Below are 26,520 nucleotides of genomic sequence, written 5' to 3'. Positions count from 1 at the left end.
TTTATGGCTGAGTAATATTCCATTGGAATATATGTACCACATCTTCTTTATCCATTTGTCTGTTGATGGGCATTTAGGTTGCTTCCATGACCTGGCTATTGTAAATAGTGCTGCAATGAACATCGGGGTGCATGTGTCTTTTTGAATTATGGTTTTCTCTGGGTATATGCCCAGTAGTGGGATTGCTGGATCATATGGTAATTCTATTTTTAGTTTTTTAAGGAACCTCCATACTATTCTCCATAGTGGCTCTATCAGTTTACATTCCCACCAACAGTGCAAGAGGGTTCCCTTTTCTCCACACCTGCTCCAGCATTTGTTGTTTGTAGATTTTCTGACGATGCCCATTCTAACTGGTGTGAGGTGGTAACTCATTGTACTTTTGATTTGAATTTCCCTAATGATTAGTGATGCTGAGCAGCTTTTCATGTGCTTCTTGGCCAGCTGTATGTCTTCTTTGGAGAAATGTCTATATAGGTCTTCTGCCCATTTTTGGATGGGGTTGTTTGTTTTTTTAATATTGAGCTGCATGAGCTGTTTATATATTTTGGAGATTAATCCTTTGTCTGTTGATTTGTTTGCAAATATTTTCTCCCATTCTGAGGGTTGCCTTTTGGTCTTGATTATGGTTTCCTTTGCTGTGCAAAAGCTCTAAAGTTTCATTAGGTGCCATTTGTTTATGTTTTTATTTCCATTACTCTAGGAGGTGGATCAAAAAAGATCTTGCTGTGATTTATGTCAAGGAGTCTTCTTCCTATGTTTTCCTCTAAGAGTTTTATAGTGTCTGGTCTTACGTTTAGGTCTTTAATCTATTTTGAGTTTATTTTTGTGTATGGTGTTAGGGAGTATTCTAACTTCATTCTTTTACATATAGCTGTCCAGTTTTCCCAGTACCACTTATTGAACAGACTGTCTTCTTCCCTTCATTGCATATCCCTGCCTCCTTTGTCATTGATGAGTTGACCATAGGTGCATGGGTTTATCTCTGGGCTTTCTATCCTGTGCCATTGATCTATATTTCTGTTTTTGTGCCAGTATCATACTGTCTTGATTACTGTAGCTTTGTAGTATAGTCTGAAGTCAAGGAGTCTGATTCCTCCAGCTCCAGTTTTTGCCCTCAAGACTGCTTTGGCTATTCAGGGTCTTTTGTGTCTCCATACAAATTTTAAGATTTTTTTGTTCTAGTTCCGTAAAAAATGAAATTGGTAATTTGATAGGGATTGCGCTGAATCTGTAGATTGCTTTGGGTAGTATAGTCATTTTCACAATATTGATTCTTCCAATCCAAGAACATGGTATATCTCTCCATCTGTTGGTATCATCCTTAATTTCTTTCATCAGTGTCTTATAGTTTTCTGCATACAGGTCTTTTGCCTCCCTAGGAAGGTTTATTCCTAGGTATTTTATTCTTTGTGTTGCAGTGGTAAATGGGAGTGTTTCCTTAATTTCTCTTTCAGATTTTTCATCATTAGTGTATAGGAATGCAAGAGATTTCTGGGCATTAATTTTGTATCCTGCAACTTTACCAAATTCATTGATTAGCTCTGGTAGTTTTCTGGTGGCATCTTTAGGATTCTTTATGTATAGTATCATGTCATCTGCAAACAGTGACAGTTTTACTTCTTCTTTTCCAATTTGTATTCCTTTTATTTCTTTTTCTTCTCTGATTGTCATGGTTAGGACTTCCAAAACTATGTTAAATAATAGCGGTGAGAGTGGAGATCCTTGTCTTGTTCCTGATCTTAGAGGAAATGCTTTCAGTTTTTCACCATTGAGAATGATGTTTGCTGTGGGTTTGTTGTATATGGCCTTATGTTGAGGTAGGTTCCCTCTAGGCCCACCTTCTGGAGAGTTTTTATCATAAATGGGTGTTGAATTTTGTCAAAAGCTTTTTCTGCATCTACTGATCATATGGTTTTTATTCTTCAATTTGTTAATATGGTGTATCACACTGATTGATTTGCGTATATTGAAGAATCCTTGTATCCCTGGGATAAATCCCACTTGATCATGGTGTATGATCCTTTTAATGTGTTGCTGGATTCTGTTTCCTAGTATTTTGTTGAGGATTTTTGCATTTAAATTCATCAGTGATATTGGTTTGTAATTTTCTTTTTTTTGTAGTATCTTTGTCTGGTTTTCGTATCAGGGTGATGGTGGCCTCATAGAATGAGTTTGGGAGTGTTCCTTCCTCTGCAATTTTTGGAAGAGTTTGAGAAGGATGGATGTTAGCTCTTCTCTAAATGTTTGATAGAATTCACCTGTGAAGCCATCTGGTCCTGGACTTTTGTTTGTTGGAAGATTTTTAATCACAGTTTCAATTCCATTACTTGTGATTGGTGTGTTCATATTTTCTACTTCTTCCTGGTTCAGTCTTGGAAGGTTATACCTTTCTAAGAATTTGTCCATTTCTTCCAGGTTGTCCACTTTATTGGCATAGAGTAGCTGGTAGTAGTCTCTTAGGATGTTTTGTATTTCTGCGGTGTCTGTTGTAACTTCTCCTTTTTAATTTCTAATTTTATTTGATTTGAGTCCTCTCCCTCTTTTTCTTGATGAGTCTGGCTAATGGTTTATCAATTTTATCTTCTCAAAGAACCAGCTTCTAGTTTTACTGATCTTTGCCATTGTTTTCTTTGTTTCTATTTCATTTATTTCTGCTCTGACCTTTATGATTTCTTTCCTTCTGGTAACTTTGAGTTTTGTTTGCTCTTCTTTCTCTAGTTCCTTTAGGTTTAAGGTTACATTGTTTATTTGAGATTTTTCTTGTTTCTTGAGGTGCGCCTGTATAGCTATAAACTTTCCCCTTAGAACTGCTTTTGCTGAATCCCATAGGTTTTGGATTGTCGTGTTTTCATTGTCATTTGTCTCTAGGTATTTTTTGATTGCCTCTTTGATTTCTTCAGTGATCTCTTGGTTATTTAGTAACTTAGTGTCTAGCCTCCACGTGTTTGTGTTTTTCACTTTTTTTCCCCTGTAATTCATTTCTAATCTCATAGCGTTGTGATCAGAAAAGATGCTTGATGATTTCAATTTTCTTAAATTTACTGAGGTTTGATTTGTGACCCAAGATGTGATCTACCCTGGAGAATGTTCCATATGCACTTGAGAAGAAAGTGTAATCTGCTGTTTTCAGATGGTATGTCCTATAAATATCAATTAAATCTATCTGATCTATTGTGTCATTTAAAGCTTCTGTTTCCCTGTCTATTTTCATTTTGGATGATCTGACCATTGGTGTAAGTGAGGTGTTAAAGTCCCCCACTATTATTGTGTTACTGTCAATTTCCTCTTTTAGAGCTGTTAGTAGTTGCCTTATGTATCGAGGTGCTCCTGTGCTGGGTGCATATATAATTGTTATATCTTCTTCTTGGATTCATCCCTTGATCATTATGTAGTGTCCTTCCTTGTCTCTTGTAACATTCATTATTTTTAAAGTCTATTTCATCTGATATGAGTATTGCTACTCCAGCTTTCTTTTGATTTCCATTTGCATGGAATATCTTTTTCCATCCCCTCACTTTCAGTCTGTATGTGTCCCTAGGTCTGAAGTGGGTCTCTTGTAGACAGCATATATATGGGTCTTGTTTTTGTATCCATTTAGCAAGCCTGTGTCTTTTCGTTGGAGCATTTAATCCATTCACATTTAAGGTAATTATCGATATGTATGTTTCTATGACCAGTTTCTTAATTGTTTTGGGTTTGTTTTTGTAGGTCCTTTTCTTCTCTTGTGTTTCCCACTTAGAGAAGTTCCTTTAGCATTTGCTATATAGCTGGTTTGGTGGTGCTGAATTCTCTTAGCTTTTGTGTGTCTGTAAAGCTTTTGATTTCTCCATCGAATCTGAATGAGATCCTTGCCAGGTAGAGTAATCTTGGTTGTAGGTTCTTCCCTTTCATAACTTTATCATGCCACTCCCTTCTGGCTTGTAGAGTTTCTGCTGAGAAATCAGCTGTTAACCTTATGGGAGTTCCCTTGTATGTTATTTGTCATTTTTCCCTTGCTGCTTTCAATAATTTTTCTTTGTCTTTAATTTTTGTCAGTTTGATTACTATGTGTCTCAGCGTGTTTCTCCTTGGGTATATCCTGTATGGGACTCGCTGCGTTTCCTGGACTTGGGTTGGCCATTTCCTTTCCCATGTTAGGGAAGTTTTCGACTATAATCTCTTCAAATATTTTCTTGGGTCCTTTCTCTCTCTCTTCTCCTTCTGGAACCCCTGTAATGCGAATGTTGTTGTGTTTAATGTTGTCCCACAGGTCTCTTAGGCTGTCTTCATTTCTTTTCATTCTTTTTTCTTTATTCTGTTCTGCAGCAGTGAATTCCACCATTCTGTCTTCCAGGTCACTTATCTGTTCTTCTGCCTCAGTTATTCTGCTATTGATTCCTTCTAGTGTAGTTTTCATTTCAGTTATTGTATTGTTCATCTCTGTTTGTTTGTTCTTTAATTCTTCTACATCTTTGTTAAAGTTTTTTTTTTTTTTTGCAGTACGCGGGCCTCTCAGTGTTGTGGCCTCTCCCGTTGCGGAGCACAGGCTCCAGACGCACAGGCTCAGCGTCCATGGCTCACAGGCCCAGCCACTCCGCGGCATGTGGGATCTTCCCAGACTGGGGCACGAACCCGTGTCCCCTGCATCGGCAGGCAGACTCTCAACCACTGCGCCACCAGGGAAGGCCTGTTAAACATTTCTTGCATCTTCTCGATCTTTGCCTCCATTTTTTTTCCGAGGTCCTGGATTATCTTCACTGTCATTATTCTGAATTCTTTTTCTGGCATCTTCACTATCATTATTCTGAATTCTTTTTTTGGAAGGTTTCTTCTCTCTACTTCATTTAGTTGTTTTTCTGGTCTTTTATCTTGTTCCTTTATCTGGTACATAGCCCTCTACCTTTTCATCTTGTCTATCTTTCTGTGAATGTGGTTTTTGTTTCACAGGCTGTAGGACTGTAGTTCTTCTTGCTTCTGCTGTCTCCCCTCTGGTGGATGAGGCTACCTAAGAGGCTTGTGTAGGTTTCCTCCATCATTAACTATATTAATATGGGACATGTGAGTTTAGGTATAAACAAAGGTATCTATCGTACACTTGGGGAAAAATGAGAACAATATGTCTGGACAATATCCTACATACATAAAAGTATTAAAAGATTCCATTTACAAGAAAATGTGATATTTTTACCAGAATTAAATTTAAACAATAAAAACATTTTATTCTTCTTGAATATTTCTCAGCTAACCTGTATTATCTGCTCATGGTCAGGAGGGACAAATGATATAAGAAGTAATAAAAAGGTATAAGGACAATTAGAGATAAACTTTGGTTTCATTATGCAAAATCTGACCATATGTACAAGAATTTTTATAGTTTCTAAACAGAGCCTGAAAACAAAAGTATAATGGTTAAGACTTTTCATAAATTTCTGACTACGCACCACATATTTTTAACTATATTATGTATTTCTTGGATGTAGTCATACCACTACCGTCATGTTGCTTTTCTTTCACCAATACCTGGCAAGTCAGAGAAATCAGTATTTTTGGTGTAACTTTTTTCAAGAAAAATAACTAATTTCTAGACATTAAACAAACATGCATTGAGAATACCTACTAATACACTAAGCATACTCACTCTCTGTTTCCTGTTTGACAGCACTTTCTTTTCGAGGCAGTGTAGCTGTGATGGATTAGGTTGCAAGCATCAAAGACAAAGACAAGTTAATAAACTGCAATTTGCACAAACCATGCACAAGAGGAAGTTAAAGCTCTAGTTTAAAAGACACATGCAAAGAACCATGAGCATCAAGTAACGAGAGATGCAACATATGTTTAGTTGGTCAGCTATTGTTTGAAAAATTATGAGAGAAAAAACTTTACTAGTCTTTTAATGTACTGTTTTATGCAAATATTCAGGTAAAAATATCTACATCTGTAAGCCTCCCCCACACTTTTAAATGATTTTTTTTTAAGTTTATTGAGCTGATGTACTTAAATTTAAAGACTGTATTTTCAAGTTTTGTTTTTTGAAGAAAACAGAGTTCAAGTAAATAATTTAATACAGTGAAAATTTATCAGAATGAAGTTGTAGATTTAGACTTTAAATGCATTAACACTCTTGTATTCACTGAAAGCTCCTGAAAGGAATCTCCACTGTACTAAATAATTGTATACTCCATCTGACAGAACATTATATGAGTGGGGCTTTAAAACCATTTTAGAATAACAAGCTGAACTACTAAGAAACTTAAACTGGCTTTGTGAACACGTAGAATGAAAGGTATGTATAAAATACTAATTATTAGGAGACGGGTAGATGGAAGGGTAAAGCTGAGGGAACAGGTTTAATGCAGGAACTGGAGCTCTTTTAGGGTCATCTGGCATTTCTTTTCTCTAAAATCTCTCTCTAATATTTATTAGATCAATTGTAGAGGTCATCTTGTGAAACATTCTAAACCCAAATTAGAAGTTAATTTGAAAGGCAAAGAAAGAAATTACAGAATGAAACAGAAAATTAAAGAATATAACTCTAATCTAGAAATATTTAAAAAATAGAAAACAATGTGTCACTATTCCTGACAAACTTCAAGGCAAAATCCCAAGTATGAACTAGTAACTTGCCACACCAGAGACATGTGAATCTTCCCAGCCTTGGCTACCCGAAGCTCAAGGGAAAACGAAAAAATAAGGCTGGACATTAAAGTGGCAAGCAAGGAGGGATGTGTTGGAGCTACTAGCTGGCCATCCTGAATAGTACCTTCTGGTGGCCTTAAGGTGTCACTCTACTAAGTTCACCAATTCCAGAGCAAAGCCTAATGCTATATATATATATATATATATATACACACACACATACATATTTTAGTAGTCAATAAAGAATACAGAGTTACAAGTAGTGCCCCATTTGAGGCTCATAAAAAGTGTATATTATCACCAACAAGCAACAGTATGCTGGTAAACTTTTAAATATCTTTAAATAATTCCTGCTAGACTATAGCTTCAAGAGGGTAGGGTCTTTGCTCATTGCTGGATTCTCAGTACCTAGCAGTACTACTCAGTACCTGCTTATTATATAATAGGTAATTAATAAACATTTATTGAATGAATCTTCCAGTCAGGACTGAATTCAGTCTTGCATTCAAGACTCCCTTTGGAATCAACAAGATTTCTTAATTTAGTGGAGAAACAATGAAAAAATGTTTCAGGGATATCAATTTTAAATTACAAATATGAGGAAGTAATTATGTAAATATATTAAATAATATATGTATCTGTGTCTATCTCAGCTGCAGAAAGAAAAAAAAACAAGCAATTTAAAAAATAATTACTAAATTTCGTTTTCCTGCTTTTTCATTAAGTACATCTGTAGAATACAAAGGGAAAACAAAACACCAAAGTATCAGTCTTGGGGGGAGAATTTCACACCTTTGAGGATATCAAAGTAAACCTACAGATCAAAAAAGGCAGACCTACAAAAAGACCTTATCACAAAGAAAAAGTACTTTACTGGCATTTTAACATTATTTTAAATTATTTGAACTAAGTAGATGTTAAAGACTTGAGTCAAGAGTGATTGAAAAAGAGAGAATTCCCCTGAATCGCCATGACTATATATTGACTACACAATTTCCTTATGCAAAACACATTCAATCTGACTTCCTACTCTTATTAGTATCTGTGACCCAGCATTTTCACAGCAAGTCAAAAACAAATTAAAATTTTACTCATAATTACTTAATTTTAATTCATTGAAAAGTTATCTTCCTAAAATTTTAGGTGTCCCTTTTAATTATAATTACTACTAAAAACTAATTTAAACATAATTTAAATCACTGAAAAGATACCTTTAGAAAGTTTACATTCTACCTATTTAAGAACTTCTTAAGCCATTTGTATTTAACTTGAAATTTATTTTTAAATGTTGACTAACAAGTTAGATCTTCAAAGATGAACAAAACCGTTTTTATCTTCTGAATTATTATTTAGTTTTTCTTCTCTTGTAACTGATAATATCAAAATAGAAACTATAATTTTTCTATTACATCAACTGTTACAAATTACTCTCCTATTCCTTATTATTTAATAGATACACAGAAGAGATATAATTTTAACACTGTTTTAAAACTATAAAAGTATCTTCTCTATCTTGTATTAGGTTAATTAAAAAAATTTTTTTAACAAGATAATTAAAGAACTTCTCAAGGGGTAAGAAAAGAAAAAACTTAACATTTCAGTTTAATGCAATGATACCATTAAGATACTACTGTACTTGGTTTAAATTAGATTTCTATTATGTCATTTATCTCAATGAAAATCTTAGGCTTGATAAACTATTATGATATCGGCATTAATAACCTCCTGAGGAGATAATTTTAGAAAGATTTCTCTTTTACTTCAGTTTTCACTGTAGAAGAGTTCTCTCAAAATAAAATGGTTCACTAACAAGTGGTGACAAATATACTAAATGAAAACATTAAACATGTAACTGTATTAATATGTCATTTACTAAAAAAAAAAGTATAACATACCCATGGTGAAACATTAACAAGGATATAAACACACTGCTTTTTAAGAACAATTAACCTTTAGGATGAGTTAGCATTTCTGTTTCCAAAAGCCTATTGTCCCAAGATTCTTATCATTGTCTTTACCAAAGTAAAGACAAGTAATCAATATATTTGTACACAGATTCAAACCATTTTAAAAATCTGGACTAGTATCATCAATATATTAGTGTTGGATTTAAAAAACGAAACCACAAACCAGTGAATCATGGAAAAAATTACCCACTAAAGATAGTCTTCTTTGTCCTAAAGAAAAGAATGGAAAGATGAGCTATCAATTTCAATCCTATCTCCTGATTACGGAAGTTGCTTAGGGCATAGGCTCCTTTCAACAAGCAAATGCTAAACTCATGGTTCTAAAGGGGAGCTATGCAGACACACTGAGTACACACTGTAGCCATTTAAGGCCAGGTTTTGACTTGAGTAGGCACAGAACTCCATCCAAAAGGAAGTCCAGAGATGGGTACATGCAAGAGCAGAATGTGGCCTCGGCAAATCACTTCCTCACAACTTGATACTTTCACTGGTTATCCTTTTAAATCATGTTTTTGTCTGTTTTAACATATTTAGAAGCAACAAAAACCAACTTGTTTCAAAAATATCTCTTTGGAAAAATAAGGTATAATTACAGGAGAAATTTTGGTGACATTTTTATAGCCCCTTGGCAGGGGAGAAAACACTTAAAACCTTCTTTTTGATTCAAAATAGCCAGTGAGAAGTAAGAAGCCAGGAATCACTTTCACTTCCCTGTGGAGAGCAATGACTTAAGAGATCACAGACTTGCCTCCAACTGTTATGAAAGGTCTTTTAGGAAATCAGTAACTGAACTTTCAACATGTGTCTCTTAGTTTAGTTCTTTTCTCTACCAGACTGCACTTCGTTTTCTGGTCAACTGCTTCTCCTATGAATATACACAGCTGTCCCTCGGTTACTGTGCAGGGTTGGTTCTAGCACCCGTTGTGGATATCAAAATCCATGGATGCTCAAGTCCCATAGGCGGTCCTCCATATCTATGGGTTGCACAGCTGTGGATATGAGGCTAATTGTACTTTTAAACATAGCATGAATACACAATTGCTATCAGATTCACATACTGTAGAATTTTAACTAGTAAAAAAACGTATTTACTGACATAAATATTTTTTCTATGAAATACCTATAAATTAAACCAATGCATTAGATTTACTCTTTCATTAATTCTACTGTATCTCCTTCCACCTTGCCTAAAAAGTCTCAGAATTATCTGTCATAAATAAAAATAAAACCATTTTTAATAGAATAGAAAACAAGGGACTGAGGTGCCTAAGCTTACCAAACTTCTTGCTTTCTTTAGTTGTGCCAGTCATCTTGATCTTTGCAACTTCAAAGAAATCTTTAATTTCTCTCTCATAGAGTCGTGATAAATAATCCATGTAATTCTTAAAAAGAAAAGTAACACGTACTTCTTATTAATAAAACAAACATAACAATTTCCATTTTCCAACCTCCCCCCCCAAGTCCTTTGTGCTTGTTTTGAATTCTGTGGTCTTAAAATTTTTTTTTGAGTTTTATTTTATTTTTTTAAATATAGCAGGTTCTTAGTAATACGTATTAGTGTATATATGTCAATCCTGATCTCCCAATTCATACCCCCCCAACCCTGGCTTTCCCCACTTGGTGTCCCTACGTTTTTTCTCTACATGTGCTCTTAAAATTTTGATGCATTTCATAGGATATAAAAAGAAGGCTATTTTCCGTCCTTTAAAAAAATTAAACACATAACATTAAGAATTTACAAAAATACGAAGTTGAACATAATCACACTTACATTTTCATTTTTACGTATTACCTTTCACATATTTTAAATATAATTGTAATCATACTGTATAGGGTATTTGGGTTACAGCAATTATGTTTCTCCAGTCTCACACTCTAATGATTGCACAGTATTACGCTTTGTTGATGTGCCACAATTTAGTAAACCAATCTCCTAATACAGGCCACTTAAGTGGTTTCAATGTTTTGCTATGATAGACAATGTTACAATAAGCTCTTCATCTCTAATGAATTATTTCCTTGGAATAATTTCCTAAGGGTGGAATTACAGTGCCAAAGAATAAGGGAATCTTTATAACTCTTCCTCCATACTGCCATGTTGCTTTAAAAACGATTATACCAACAGACAGCGTCAATGGCAATGAAGGAGTACACTGAGTTTTACCATACCATACCATACCTTGCCAGCATGGGGTATTACATTACCCCCAAATAGGTTACTTTCAACAAGAATTTAATTAATACATCTTACAGTTTTCATAATTAAATAATTAAATTAAATAAATTAAATAATTTATTTTAAAAAAGAAAATTTAATTTATTCTAGTTCAAATGAAAAGAATTATTATTTAACATGCAAACTCATTTCTTCATCATATTTGCTTACGATCACGTAAAAACATCTTATACCCTTACGAAAGATTCTTCAACAGTGGGAGACCATGTATTTTTCCAAGTCCTAAGTTAAATGCCATATGTAGAGTTTCACTAAATTTAAATAAATCTACAGCAGAAAAACTGCTGTACCTAGCTATTCTTTTAAATTTATTATGGAATCTACGCTTCAACTTCCTTTATTATTTCAAATTAACATACCCAGTTTTAGAGAAGGTTTACTTTGCTTTAAACATCAGATGCACCTTTCAAAGGTATACATTATTTAAATATGTGTATACTGATTCATAGTCCACCACTGATTTTTTTTTTAGATATTTTATAGATATATCCTTATAAAACAATTTTTGGATAAAACATAATATAGATCCTGCTTTTTTCGATCTGTAGGCCATATACATTCCCACACAGTCTCTGTAAGAAAATTAGTCAAACAGGAAATTCTTTCCTGTGATCTTTGTGTAACTTTAAAAGGAAATATAAATTAAAATATACCCTAAAATTATTCCTATTTCATTGGGCTGTTTCACCTTTTCAGCATCTCATTTTTTCAAGTTTAAGTTCTCATAAAAATATTGAACGCTGCAAATCATTGTAAAGGACTGACAAATGGGAGATTAGCTTCTTACAATTCATAAAATCTTCATTAGTGGTTTCTACTCAAATCACTCAATATTACAGACTGCATTCCAATACCCAAATTGTTTAAAGAGCACATTATGACCCAAGCAATTTAAACAGTTTCAAAACAGCTATTTTGGTATTTTGAAAACAGTGATTTGAGCAGACTACTGAAAATCATCTTCGTTTTCAATGCAATTCAAATGACTGAATAGCTTCCCCCAGGTCCTCAACAGAATTCACTGGTGGGAAAGGCCACATCTCAGTTCATTCATTTACCAAATTCTGACAGACATCTCTCACTGTGGGTACGTATTCTTCTTAGCACCTTGTATACAGCACCTTACTTAAAATTTAACTATTATGAGTATAAATATTGTTATTTCAGGCAGTGTTTTCAACTTTATTTTGTGCTGACTGTAGAGCCTTACAGATATCTCCATGTTTTACTTTCTCTTTACACAAAAAGAAAATTCCACAAACGTAAAACTGAGGTTAAGAGAAGATGTCTGAGCAATCTTCAAGACTGACTGCCAACCTCAGGGGGCTATTAGGAGAGGAAAGCTCATTTCCTACCTAAGCATGGATGGACCATCTCCATTATGAATTGCCCTACATGCATAACCCAGGGCCACAGTTGGCGAGGAAGGACTCTGACAGCAGAGCTCATTACATGACCAAGGCACCTCTATTTTCCTTAAGCTCTAATTATGTATACCAAAAATCAGGGCTTTGCTTAGATTCAGCCATAAGTAGAGTTGGGGCAGGGTCTAGTGATTCTTATCCCTCAAGAATTTAAAACAGGCATCTCCTGGTCCTGCCAGAAAGTGTGAGCTGTGTACACCCAACCAAGTGCAAATAGTACCTGGATTTAATTATCATTTCTTACTAAAGAAACACTGGTTTAGTCTGTTTCCTTCTTTCATTCCTTTCTTCCTTCTTTTTAATAAAATCCTGTTTATGAAAACACTTCAGCTACCAAATTAGATTATGAGGCATAAAATACATGGTCTGTCAAAATTCAAAACACAGGATCAAGTAATATTCCTGGGAAATAAGTCAATTTCATTTAAAAAAGCACATTAATATTGTCAGTTGAAAATGTTGTGTGAGCAGAGAATGATTCCATAATTTAGTGCTAGATTGGCTATCGTCATGTTTCTTCACTTTAAATTACATTCATGAATACATTATATATAAAGATAGGGCAATAATACTCACTGAGAACACAATTAGGCAAAAAAGCTTATTGAGTATTTTACTCATTTGAATACTCACTAGGGGACAAAGCACTTGTTGGCACAGAACTCTTAAGGAGATGTAACCATGTTTAATTATCCAAAATATTAATCCTCTTAAAACTTCGAAAGGCAAAGATTCCAGTAATGCAAATATTTTTCTTTAAGCTATCTCCAAATCAGAATTCTGCTGAATCAAAACAAAACAACACACAACAGTAGAGTACTGAACCCACGGGTTCCTGCTACGATGGCCATGTATCTAAGTCAGATCGTGTCATTCCTCTACTCAAAGCCCACCAACACCACTCCCCCATCTCCCTCAAAGTAAAAGCCAAATCCTTACAATGGTGCAGTCTCTTCCAGATCTGCCCTGCCACACCCACCTTACCTCTCCCACCTGCCCTTCTAATCCTGAACCTGGCTTGCTGTGCTCCAACTACACGGGCCTCCTCGCACTCCTCAAGTGCTCCAGGTTGCTCTTGCCTTGGGGCACTTGCACTGTGGCAGGAAAGCTTTCCCTAGAAACTCCCGCTGCTCACCCCTCCTTATTTTTAAAATCTGTGCTCAAATGTCACCTTCTCATGACACCTTCTCTGACCATCCTTTTTGAAACTGCAAACCTTTCTGACGTCCTGGCATTCCCTGCTTTATTTTCTCTAGAGTCCTCAGGAGTACCTTCCAACAAGCTATACAACTGACCTTTGTGTCAGTCCTTCTCCACCAGCATATGCACTCCGAACAGGCAAGTGTTCACCTACTTCCTTCAGTGCTGCATCTCTAGCGCTTACCACAGTGTTAGCACATAACAGGTGCTCAATTCATTTGCTTAATGAATATATGAATGACTCTTGTCCACTTGCTGATATTCAGTCAGTGGTATATACCACTGTTCTTCTAATCTCCAAGTCTAGCAAGTTTGGCATCATCCTGTCCCTTGTCTTTGGGTTCTCTCTTTTGGTTTATATTCTCTATTCCTGTTATCATCTTTCTTTTTTTTTTTTCATATATTCACTTAGATATTATTATTTACAAGTTAAATTACACAGCAGCTTTACACAGCATGAGATGGAAAGTAAAGGAGGAGAGAGAAGAGGGGAGGAAGCTGGCTCCTGAGGTCTTTGGCCACCTCCACCTCCTCCTCTTGTGCGAGGCAAGTCTTCCGTGCTGCCTCTGCCCCAGTTCCTGATCAGCCCTTGGAACACAGGTGTAAGTTGGGTTCTGGCTCTGACAGCCCCAGAGCCACCAGGGCTCCCACTAGCAGCTTCTTCAGGGGCATTGGGGGTGAGTGTGAAGGCATCAGTTTGTCTAGGCGATGGCGACAAATGAGGCCGTTGGAATTCAGGTAGAAGGTAGAATAGGCATCATAGGTCCGGTAAAGCTCTTCCTTGTCACGCTTATAGAAACGCAGGAAGAGTAGGTGGATGGGCACCCCCACAAGCCGCCAGCGGGCTTGCAGGGTCCAATTCTCAGTTCAAGATTTCATTTCATTTCAGTTATTACATTAAGTTCTAAATTAGTTTCCCCCATCTAAGCTTTTCCCATGTGTGAAGAATGCTGTTAGGTCTCAAGGCTCAGCTTCTTTAACCTAACTTCTCACTCTTCCAGAATACGGAATTTCTGCTCTAATCAGGCTTGCCTTCTTATAGTCCTGGGAAAAGGGCATATTTTCCCACTTTTGTCTGCACATCTTGCTCCTCATCCCTGGAATGCCCTTCCTCTTATTTCTGGCTAATTTAATTCCACTCATTACTTAAAAGTCAATTCAAGTCCAATGTTTTCCATTAAGTTTTCCCCCGTGGCTTCCGGTCATGGATTTCCCTTCTCTAAACTGCCACATATTTAAACGCATTCCCAGTTTAGCACTTTATTTTTTGCTGATTGTTTTAATTATAATTGCTCTTCCCAGTTGTCCCACAACCAGGAACAGAAATACCCATGTTTCTGTGTGCCTAGAAGAGTGGAATGTTTGTTTAATAATGAGGCACACTGCACTTGCTTAAAAGAACAGATTATAGATTCTTAGAGGGCAAATGTCTCACTTACAGCATCTTCATACTCCCTAGTTTTTATATTGTATATAAAGAAACTCAGGAAATAATTATAGCATTTAACTAAACTGAATGATGCTTCAGGCTACAGTATGGCCTAAAACTACATTATATTGGAAGTTCAAAATCTAGCTCTTCTCCACCCAAGTAAATAAAATAAATGTTCTCCCTGGCTAATGAGCACTTAGAAATTCAATTATTTCCTACTTTGCTAAGAATATACAATATTATTTCAAATGTCACCTGGGGAACTGAACACATGGCCTCTTGATTCTAGAAGATTATGCTCTATACTCAGTAATTGGCATCAAATCCATACCTTTGTTAGTCCCTCATACTTTCCATAATCGGTACTCTTTAGCCACTCCATCAGCTTGGCATATCGGAGCAAGTCTCTATGAAATGGATGATGATTAGGTAAAGTCAGTTCAGCAGAGTGCTGAGCAAGAGTTGAACTCTGATCATGGCCCTAGAATGAGTAAGTAAGTAAATAAATATCATAAAGACAGTATAAAGAAACATTGTTGTAACTAAAAATTCTAAACAGTGATCAAATATGGCCAAGCAAAACCAACAGCACATAGAAAAATAAGAACTGAGTACTTACTTGGCTTCTTTTATCATCCTGTGTATGTGAACTGAACACCACCACCATAAAACAGTCATAAACACACAAGAATGGTTCTCTGATAAATCAACTACTTGTTTTATCTTCTAAAGGAGTTGAGAATGAATGTTTTAATCAAGCTTGCCTCTCCGTATCATTTTACAATTTACTAAGCAAATAAATATCATGATACAAACTGTATTAAGAAACACAGCAAATAAGGAAGTCATTCAAAACAAATTGTCTACATCTATGGTATTTCCATTGGAGTCTACAATATTTAAAGCAACAGAGGAAAATATATAGGATATAGAATTTCGGAACTAGGAAGGATTACAGATGACTATAACCTGGGCTTTCCAGGATAACCCCTACTAATAATGTAATTTTAATTTTCCCAATAATTTGTTAAGCAAATAAATATATGATTTTGTTTTTCATCCTTGACATTATAAATTAATAAGTTTTCAAACAGCCTGAGACAGATAATGCTTCCTGACTTTTGTTTTAGAGTATATAGAACTAGTAGATCATCTGATCCAATAGAAAAACTGAAGAACAAATTGAAACTCAAAGAGTTAAGTGATTTCCACAGGTCACACAGGAGGAAAGCTAGAATCTGAACCTTAGTCATCTGAGTCTCACTTCTGTTTTCTTTTAAAAACATGTCAAACAAATCATTTTAACCAGACTCAAAAATTGCCAAAGGTCAGGGCTTCCCTGGTGGCACAGTGGTTGAGAGTCCGCCTGCCAATGCAGGGGACGCAGGTTCGTGCCCCGGTCCGGGAGGATCCCACATGCCGCGGGGCGGCTGGGCCCGTGAGCCATGGCCGCTGGGCCTGCGCGCCCGGAACCTGTGCTCCGCAGCAGGAGAGGCCACAACAGTGAGAGGCCCGCATACCGCAAAAAAAAAAAAAAAAAAAAAAAATGCCAAAGGTCAATACAAACATTACATTACAGAAATGTTTTCTAATGGCCACATCAGAAGGATGACTGGGATTCCATTAAATCACAGATATTAGATACTAAGCATAAATAGATATTATAGTTTAAAGTCTGCTAAGGTCTCCAAATTGTCTTAACTAGTTACACTAAAAGCAAAGAACATTTGACAAAACTGTTATAGCTTATAAATGTTTTTCAAACATTCTGTCTTTATTAATAACAATACTAGATATTTTTTCATTATCCCAATCTTCCTCATTAATTTTTCTCAATGACTTAAGACTCAAAATCATTGTTTATGTTCTTCTACAACTGCGTACTCAGATCATTACATGTTAAGTTATATTATTTAATTTAATGCCAGGAAAGCTCTTCAATTAAAAACCTTCACTTCTCCTGCAAAATGGAAGAGTTAACATTTTTTTTTTTTTTTTTTTTTTTTGCGGTATGCGGGCCTCTCACTGTTGTGGCCTCCCCCGTTGCGGAGCACAGGCTCCGGACGCGCAGGCCCAGCGGCCATGGCTCACGGGCCCAGCCGCTCCGCGGCATATGGGATCCTCCCAGACCGGGGCACGAACCCGTATCCCCTGCATCGGCAGGCGGACTCTCAACCACTGCGCCACCAGGGAGGCCCGGAAGAGTTAACATTTATAGAGGATTTTACAGTTTACAAAGATCTTTCACATATATTATTATTCAAAGCTTTCTTTTGCAAACAGCATTTTAAAGATCACCATCATTTGAAAATTCACTCTGATATAAAGAACATCATTACCTTCAAACTATTACTATTAAGATAGATTAAATGTTATTAGTGTTAACAGAAAGATTTTAGAGAAAATGGTTCCAAAATACCTATAGGAAACAGGAAAATCAAATACTTAAATTGTTTAGTTCAATCAATAATATAGAGGGACTTCCCCCGTGGTCCAGTGGTAAAGAATCCACCTTCCAATGCAGGGGACGCGGGTTCAGTCCCTGGTAGGGAAACTAAGATCCCACACGCCGCTGGGCAACTAAGCCAGTGTGTCACAACTACTGAGCTTGTGCGCCTCAACAAGAGAGCCCGTGTGCCACAAACTACAGAGCCTGCACGCCACAACTACAGAGCCCGCACGCCACAACTACAGAGCCCATGTGCGCTGCCCGTGAGCCACAACTAGAGAGAGAAAACCCGCACGCCACAACTAGAGAGAAGCCTGCGTGACACAATGAAGAGACCGCATGCCTCAACAAAGACCTCACGTGCCGTAACTAAGACTTGACGCGTCCAAAAAAATAAATAATAAAATAAAATAAAAAAATATAGAAAACGATCACATCTAGAACATGTGCTAAGAATTTCATTCTTTATATATTTTTAAAATTAAGACATTGTTTAAAGTTTCTTATTATAGATAAGTAAATTAGTAACAATAACAATTTACTGAATGCCTACTACCATGCTAGGTTCTTTATATATATAAATTCTAATCCTTATAATAACTCTGCAGACTACTTTTCTCCTCATTTAAAAAATAGCAAAACCCTATTATTAATATAATTTTAAAATAATATACTAGATTTTCTCCAAATTAAGCTAAGACAAATACATTTTCTAAGAACTTAGTGAATTATAAATTTTCATTAGTGTGTGTATATATAATATATATTATTATAATATGTATTATTATATAATATGTAATGTATATATACAATATATACATATACATATACCTAGAATTTATAATAAAATTAGCTAATTTTGAACACTTTACTAAAACCAAGCACTGTTCTAAGTGCTGAGCATATAACAACACATTAATCCTCATACCAACCCTATGAAGTAGGTATTTTTATTACTCCCATTCATTTGATAGGGCAACTAAGATGGCACAAAGAGGTTCACTTGCCCAAGGTCACCCAGGCAGCAGAATCAGGATTTGGAATCCAGGAAACTTGGCTCCAGCATCCATACTCTTAATCACTTTGCTTTACTGACCTTCTAACATAAATGACACATTCATGTTAAATACTGAGCAAATTTTCAAGATCTGGGAACTCTTTCTATGTTATGGCATGTTTATTTTTATTTTCTTAAAGGAAAAAGAAAATATGAGCAAAGTTTCAACAAACATGAAAACCGATCTTAAGTAATCATAGTTCTTTCTAAGTTTTTAACCACATCAACCTATGTTTAGAAGATTGTGAAATATGCTTAAGGAAACAATTTTTGTGGCATGAACTGAATATTGTTGGTTTATTACACAGGTTTTATTTTGCTATATAATATTTCTGTAAATATATGTTGAAAGAAAAATTTCCAAATTTAAGCATATAGCAAAACCTCCCACAACTTCAGTTTTTTCCTGGCTGTACTTTTAGCTCAGTGCATAATTGGTCTTATCATGTTGCTAAAGGTGGAGCACAGAATCATGAGGTCTCTGTAGAACCAAAGGGGGAAAAGGGGCAGAGAACAGTTATCCTTTCAAGACAAATCTTTCAAAAAACCAAAAAATTTTTTACAATGACATCCCTTTTGCAAATATTTCCTCCATTTTATTAGCCTTAATTTGATTGCCTGCTTCCAATATCAGAATCCTAATTAGAGTAACTGGTCTGATTCCCCCAGATGAATATATTTCTAGATACATGAATCCCTAGTAGATATGTAAGTTATGGGTAAGAGTCTATCATTTCAATGGAAGCTGAGTATGTAAAAAGATCTAAAAGAGCCAAAAAAATTTGCCAATTGTTAAAAATATTACTCTTATATTACAGTAAGAAGTGAATATTAAAGACACATTTCAAGTTTCATTAAAATGTAGCTATGTGGAAGTATTACTGTGAAAGTTGCATCACAGAGAGTGTGCTCTGAATCAGTGATTCCCAAATGTGAAGATGTTCTCACTGGCCCGCAGCAATAAGGAAACAAGAAAAGGATGGGAGCCAGTTTCTCATTAAGGTAAATGTATTAATTTAGAAAATCTGAAATTATGTTCTTCCTTTTCTTTTAGTACCAAATGACATTTTAAAAATAAAACGATAGTGAAAGCAGATGGAGATATTTCTTTTTTAAGGTTTTTACTTGGTAAAATAAATTGGTGACTTGGTCTCCAAATTTAATTTTATTGATGTGTGAATTTTAAAAAGACCAGAAATCAGTGCCCTTAAATCACTGTTATGTTGTGGTCATTAGATTATTTCCACCGGATTCTTCTGTACAGTAGTTATAATATTATATCTATACATTTGCTATAAACTGCATTGCACGAACTCTGTTCAAGACCTGTCTTAATCTGTGATGCCATATCTGACTATTTAAATCCTCAGTAAACTCACTTTTGATTAAACCTCTTTAGCACTTATACATATGAATATTATGTATATGTGGCTATACAATTAGCAATTTAATATACAAGCGTATCTCATTTTATTGTGCTTTGCTTTTACTGCACTTTGCAGAAATTGCATGTTTTACAAATTGAAGGTTTATGGCAACGCTGTGTCAAGCAAGTGTACTGGCGCCATTTTTCTAAAAGCATTTACTCACTGCATGTCTCTGTGTCACATTTTGGTAATTCTTGCAAAATTTCAAACATTTTCATTATTATATTCGTTATGATGATCTGTGATCGGTGATCTTTGACGTTACTACTGTAATTGTTTTGGAGCACCATGAACTGTGTCCACATAAGATGGTGAACTTTAATTGATAAATGTTGTGTGTTCTGACTGCTCCATCAACTGGTCATTCCCCTATTTCTCTCCTCCGGCCTCCTTATTCCTTGAGACACAGCAATATTGAAATTATACCAGTTTATACTCTGATAATCGCCTCTAAGTGTTCAAGTGAAAGGAAGAGTCACACATCTCTCACTTTAAACCAGTGATTAAGTTTACTGAGGAAGGCATGTTGAAAGCCAAGATCAGCTGAAAGCTAGGCCTCTTGTATCAAACAGCCAAGCTGTGAGTGCAAAGGAAAAGTTCTTGAAGGAAATTAAAAGTGCTACTCGAGTGAACACTTGAATGATTAGAAAGCAAAACAACCTTATTGCTGATATGGAGAAAGTTTCAGGGGTCTGGAAAGAAAACCAAACCAGCCACAACATTCCCACAAGCCAAAGCCTAAACCAGAGCAAGGCCCTAACTCTCTTCAATTCTATGAAGGCTGAGAGAGGTGAGGAAACTGCAGAAGAAAAGTCTGAAGCTAGTAGAGGCTGGTTCATGAGGTTCAAGGAAAGAAGCCATCTCCATGACATAAAAGTGCAAGGTAAAGCACAACTGCTGATGTAGAAGCTGAAGTAAGTTATCCAGAAGATCTAGCTAAGATAATTTAAAAAGGTGGCTACACTAAACAACAGATTTTCCAAGTAGATGAAACAGCCTTCTATTAGAAGATGATATCTAAGACTTTCACAGCTAGAGAGGAGAAGTAAATGCCTGGCTTCAAAGCTTCAAAGCACAGGCTGACTCTCTTGTCAGGGGCTAATGCAGCTGGTGACTTTAAGTTGAAGCCAATGCTCATTTACCATTCTGAAAATCCTAGGGTCCTTAAGAAGTATGCTAAATCTACTCTACCTGTGCCCTAAAAATGGAACAACAAAATCTGGATGACAGCACATCTGCTCACAACATGAGTATTTTACTGAATATTTTGAGCTCACTGTTGAGACTTACTACTCCTTTTAAAATATTGCTGCTCACTGACAAGGCACCTGGTCACCCAAGAGCTCTGATGGAGATGTATGAAGAGATTAATGTTGTTTTCATGCCTGCTAACACAATTTCTATTCTGCAGCCCATGACTAAAGAGTCATTTCGACTTTCAAGTCTTTTTTTGCGGTACGCGGGCCTCTCACTGTTGCGGTCTCTCCCGTTGCGGAGCACAGGCTCCGGATGCGCAGGCTCAGCGGCCATGGCTCACAGGCCCAGCCGCTCTGCGGCATGTGGGATCCTCCTGGACAGGGGCACGAACCCGTGTCCCCTGCATCAGCAGGCGGACTCTCAACCACTGCGCCACCAGGCAAGCCCCTCAAGCCTTATTATTTAAGAGATAACATTTTGTAAGGCCACAGTTGCCATAGATAGTGATTCCTCTGATAGACCTGGGTAAAGACAACTGAAAACCTGTTGGAAAGGATTCACCACTCTAGATGCCATTAAGAACATTCGTGATTCATGAGATCAAAATATCAACATTAACAAGAGTTTTAGAAGAAGCTGATTCCAACCCTCATGAATGACTTTGAGGGGTTCAAGACTGCAGTAGAGGAAGTAACTACAGATGTAGTAGAAATAGCAAGAGAACTAGAATTATAAGCGGAGATTGAAGATGTGACTGAATTGCTATAATCTCACTTAATGGATTTTAACGGATGAGGAGCTGCTTCTTATGGCTGAGCAAAGAAAGTGGTTTCCTGAGATGGAATCTACTCCTGGTGAAGATGCTGTGAAGACCACTGAAATGACAACAACGGATTTAGGCTATTACATAAACTTAGTTGATAAAACAGCAGCAGGATTTCAGAGGACTGACTCCAGTTTTGAAAGAAGTTCTACTGTGGGTAAAATGCTATCACCAGCATTGCATGCCCCAGAGAAATTGTTTGGGAATGGAAAAGTCAATCATTACAGCAAACTTCATTGTCTTACTTTTAAAAATTGCCATAGCCACCCCACTCTTCAGCAACCACCACCTTGATCCCTCAGTGCCGTCAACATCGAGGAAAGACCCCTCACCAGCAAAAATATTATGACTCATTGAAGGCTCAGATGATGGTTAGCAATTTTTAGAAATAAAGTATTTTTTAAATTAAGGTGTGTACATTTTGTTAGACATAATGCTATTGTACACTTAATAGGCTACAATATAGTGTAAACATAAATTTTACATGCACTGGGGAACAAAAAAATTTGTGTGACTTGCTTTATTGACATATTCACTTTATTGTGGTGGTCTGGAACTGAACCTTCAATGTCTCCAAGGTACTCTGTATACACTGCTGTAGAGCTTTAACTACATTACTTTTAACACCTCCTCACAAGCATCTTGAGGGTGGGAGTCATTTCTTATTCTTATATATGGATGACAGTGAGTACAAAATAGGCATGCAATAAAAATCTGGTGACTGACAAAGAGATAAACCATAATGCGGTAAGCAAATTTTCCCAGCTAGTGTGTCCCACAACCAGGAATAGAAATACCCATGTTTCCCAACTCTTTTGCTAGGTGACAATGCATTAAATTTAACACACAGAAAATCTCTTTTCTATACTTGGGATGTCGTCCTCCACCTTCTTCAGCACATTCTAGGTTGTTGCAACATTCTGGTTTTCAACATGCATTACTCACGTGTAACAATACATTTTAGATTTTCAGAACTCGGAAGCATTCACTTAAAACAAAGCCATTAGTTTATAAGGCAAGGAAGCAAAATCATAAATAGTAGCATGTTACAACAAACAATTAAGGGTGCAGAAAGGATTATCGTTTACTGACTAGTAATTTCAGTACCATCTACAAGTGTGGCCTATATTACTGTTAACAGGATTATTTTTTAAAACTAGGGAACTGTGTAGAAATAGATATTATTGAAATAATACTGTAAGTAAAATGTGCATTAGTATTTCCTATGTGATTTCTAGGTTTACTTTTTTCTTGATGCTTTTCACGTCAAGTAAAATGTTAAGAGAGTCTTCCCCAATTTCCCCCTTGCATGCTTAGTTAGATGGTCTTCCTTTATGCTCCCACAGTACGTACCACTATCATAACATATACCCCCCTTAGTCCATCAGTCTATTATATCTCCCTTCTCTAGACTGTGAGTGACTTGAGGGCAGAATCAGCCTCTCATCTATTCCAAGTAAATGTCTGGTATGCATCTCTAATCACTTGGCAAATGATTTCTAAATATATGAAGGAGAAAGTGAGTGAGTGACAGAATGACAGGAAGAAAGGCAAGCAGAATGAGATTAAATGCTTTTTTGGCCTAAATAAACTTTTTGTTATGGGACATTAAAAAACTGCTATAAATATGGTTAACAGGTAGCTTAAATCAGTAAATTATAATCTATAAAGATTCTGCTGCTGTTAAGTTTAGTAAACTTTACAGAAAAAAGAAAAGAATCAAAGAAGCTGGAGCCAAAGTTGATGTACTCACAGGCACCGAAAGAAAGTAGGACCTGTTATAGAGTTGAAGGAGGGCCTGAGTAAACTAATCAGAAATAAAATATAGTAAATACAATTGTTTTAGAATACTACAAAGTGAAAACAAAATAAGAATCTAGTATTTCAGACAGCATTTCTTGATGAACAGAATTTCCCTCAATTTTTTTTTTTGCCCAATAACCCTATTAAAATAAAAGAGATGAAAAATATACGAAACCTAATGTATTAAAATGCCCAGATATTAAAATGCCTTCTATTCAGATCCCTCTAAGGTACCCTTAATAATATTATTAGCATTATTATCATTGCCACAACCTTAATTATAACATCCCTTTCCATATAAAAATGCAGGCAAAGGGTTTATATAAGATTAAATCAACTGGAATTTACAACTGAGTCATTTTTCTCATATATGTAAATACATGAAGCCAATGAAACACTTCAAACATGGAATCAAGTCCTAGTTCTCAATTCAAAACACTGAAAAATAAAACAAGCCAAACAGTAAACATGTACAGGTTTGGACTTATTTTTATAAATAAGAATGTCTAAATGGTATATGCAACATGTAAGCATAGTTATTTAAAACTCAGGGAGTTTTAGCTAAAAGGAACTAGACTGTCTTCCTAAGGAGGCCACTGAGGCCCCAAATACATCTACGAGCAAATATGCACATATTTGCTCGTAGATGTATTTACAAATATTAAAACTTAAAAATATTAAAATATTAAAATCAAAGAAATATGTGCAGGAATATACTGTGATCCCAATTAAACACACTAAAATTTTTTCTGGGAATTTAATTTTAAGCTAATATATATTAATTTTAAGTTAATATATATATAAACAGGTTACAAGAACATGTCAGTATTAATAATAAAATAAAATTACCTGTTGAACAAAAACATTGTTGAGGTGACTGGCTAGTCTCCGGGCAAAATGCTCTCGCAAATCACTGAAACGCTGCTGTTGCTGTTTGACTGCCAGAAGCATGTCATGGCCTGAAATCATAACATTTTTTGACTTATTTAATGCGTAAAAAGAGTTCCTCGATGTTTAATGAATACCTTTATAACAGTATCCATATTTCAGTTTTGAAGAACCCAAAGTTTTACTGGTTTATTCGTACGCTTTGTAAAAGAAAGGTAAGGGGAAAAAAACAGTATAGCACAGTGGTTCTCACAGTGTGGTCCTGCCTCAGCATCACCTGGGAACTGTTAGAAATATGGATTCCAAGGTCTCAGCCCAGATCTACTGATTCTGGAGGTGGCACCTGGCAATCTGTATTGTCGTAAGCCTTCTAGGTCAGTGGTCCCCAACCTTTTTGGCACCAGGGACCAGTTTCGTGGAAGACAATTTCTCCACAGATGGTGGTGGCGGGAATGGTTCAGGTGGTAATGCACGTGATGGGGAGCAGCAGATGAAGCTTCGCTCACTCGCCCGCTGCTCACCTCCTGCTGCGTAGCCCCATACCTAACAGGCCACGGACCAGTACCAGTCGCAGCCCCGGGTGTTGGGGACCCCTGCTCTAGGTGATTCTAATGCAAACTCAAGTTTTGGAACTGCTGGCATAGCAAAACCTTATGTCATCTACTTTGTGCTAGGTCCTATGGACAGTACTGAAGAAAAATCCTGGTGTTAACCAGTCATTGATGGTCAATCAGAAGGAACTGAAATGAACAATTTCTTAGTGCTAATATGAATTATGTTTGATAATAAGTGAAACTTGTTTTAATAGCTAAGAATGTAACCCTAAACCACTTGCCCCATGCACTTCTTGTCAAAAGCTTTATACTAGGTCACAGGCTTAGTCTCAGGTTCTTGGGCAGATCTTATTGTCACACCTGGTCGAAGAGCCACATTCATGCACTGCAGAAGGGCATCCGCGGCGTTGGTACAGGCCTCGATGCCCCTGGAGGAAGCAAGATCTCCTTCCTGAAGGGCCTTTATATGACCTTTGGCCAAGTCCATGTGGTTCTGGAATATATAAAAATACACTGTTTGTACATGTACCCTTCAGGAAATTTACAGGTAAGATGCTACTCAATCCTATTACTAGGTCTTTGGAATTTCAGTATTTTTAAATCTTGCTCTCCTAAAGAAATTAGAAAATGTTTACAAATGGGCTTTACATATTATCATTAGATTTTTTTTATTGTTGTTGGCAATTTATAATCATGCTTACCACAAGGAACTCTATCTCTGATAGGAGTTTTACATTATTAGTGTTACTAAGATGAATCAGGTGGTTGCTCTCAGAGATCTGATCCATTTGTTCTTTTACACTTTGGAGCATTTCCTCATAACTACTCAGTTTCAATTCAATCTGATCCACCTCCTTTAGAGCCTCATCCAGCAACTTCATTAGGATGTTTACTTGTTTTTCGGAGGCCATGATTGACTGGATGTTGGCCTACAAAGTTAAAAAGATAAGTAATACTTCGTATTCTTCAAATGTGTAAAAGAGGTATAAAAATGAAATATTGATAAATCTCTGACAGCAGAGTAACAAAGGTTGACATACACATTTAAACATCTAATTTATCACTTTGTGTTTACATTCCACTTTTTTACACAGTATTTCAGGAAAGTACACTTTCCTTTATATCAAGGTTAGGGACCATACCTCAGTATTCATATTTCTGCAGACTGAACAAGTAGGGCTCTGCCCCACGATGTATCATCAGTAATGGTATATTCTCATTTCTATAAATTAAGTGGCATTACACTATGCCATCTCTGATACTCCTTCCAACTCTATCAGCTATAAAAATTTTCTGTACTCTATAATATTTACATAAAACGCTAAACAAAAGCAGAATCATCTATGTTAATACCTTAGTCAAGAGGGTAACAGTAGTATGCCAGTCTTTGAAGAATTCATGGAACTAACTTATAACTGTTGTATGATTTGTACTAACAGGATGTG

The 26,520-nt window shown here is 36.1% G+C and overlaps 1 protein-coding gene across 1 annotated transcript in view; it reads right to left on the bottom strand.

Moving 5' to 3' along the window:
* The window catches only part of EXOC1 (exocyst complex component 1), a 65,569-nt gene that overhangs the window by 15,607 nt on the left and 23,442 nt on the right, over nucleotides 1-26,520 (bottom strand). Inside the window, exons 6-10 of the mRNA XM_082611694.1 lie at nucleotides 25,777-26,004; nucleotides 25,436-25,568; nucleotides 24,483-24,592; nucleotides 15,209-15,358; nucleotides 9,862-9,967 (exon numbers count right to left, since the gene is read on the bottom strand). Coding sequence (XP_082467820.1) covers nucleotides 9,862-9,967; nucleotides 15,209-15,358; nucleotides 24,483-24,592; nucleotides 25,436-25,568; nucleotides 25,777-26,004 — 727 coding nt within the window. The remainder of the gene's footprint in view (nucleotides 1-9,861; nucleotides 9,968-15,208; nucleotides 15,359-24,482; nucleotides 24,593-25,435; nucleotides 25,569-25,776; nucleotides 26,005-26,520) is intronic.

Source organism: Mesoplodon mirus, assembly GCF_964341445.2.
Source record: "Mesoplodon mirus genome assembly, chromosome: 2".
In the NCBI taxonomy this organism is placed as follows: Eukaryota; Metazoa; Chordata; class Mammalia; order Artiodactyla; family Ziphiidae; genus Mesoplodon; species Mesoplodon mirus.
Note: the sequence above shows the minus strand (reverse complement) of the source record. Positions and strands in the feature narration are given on the sequence as shown.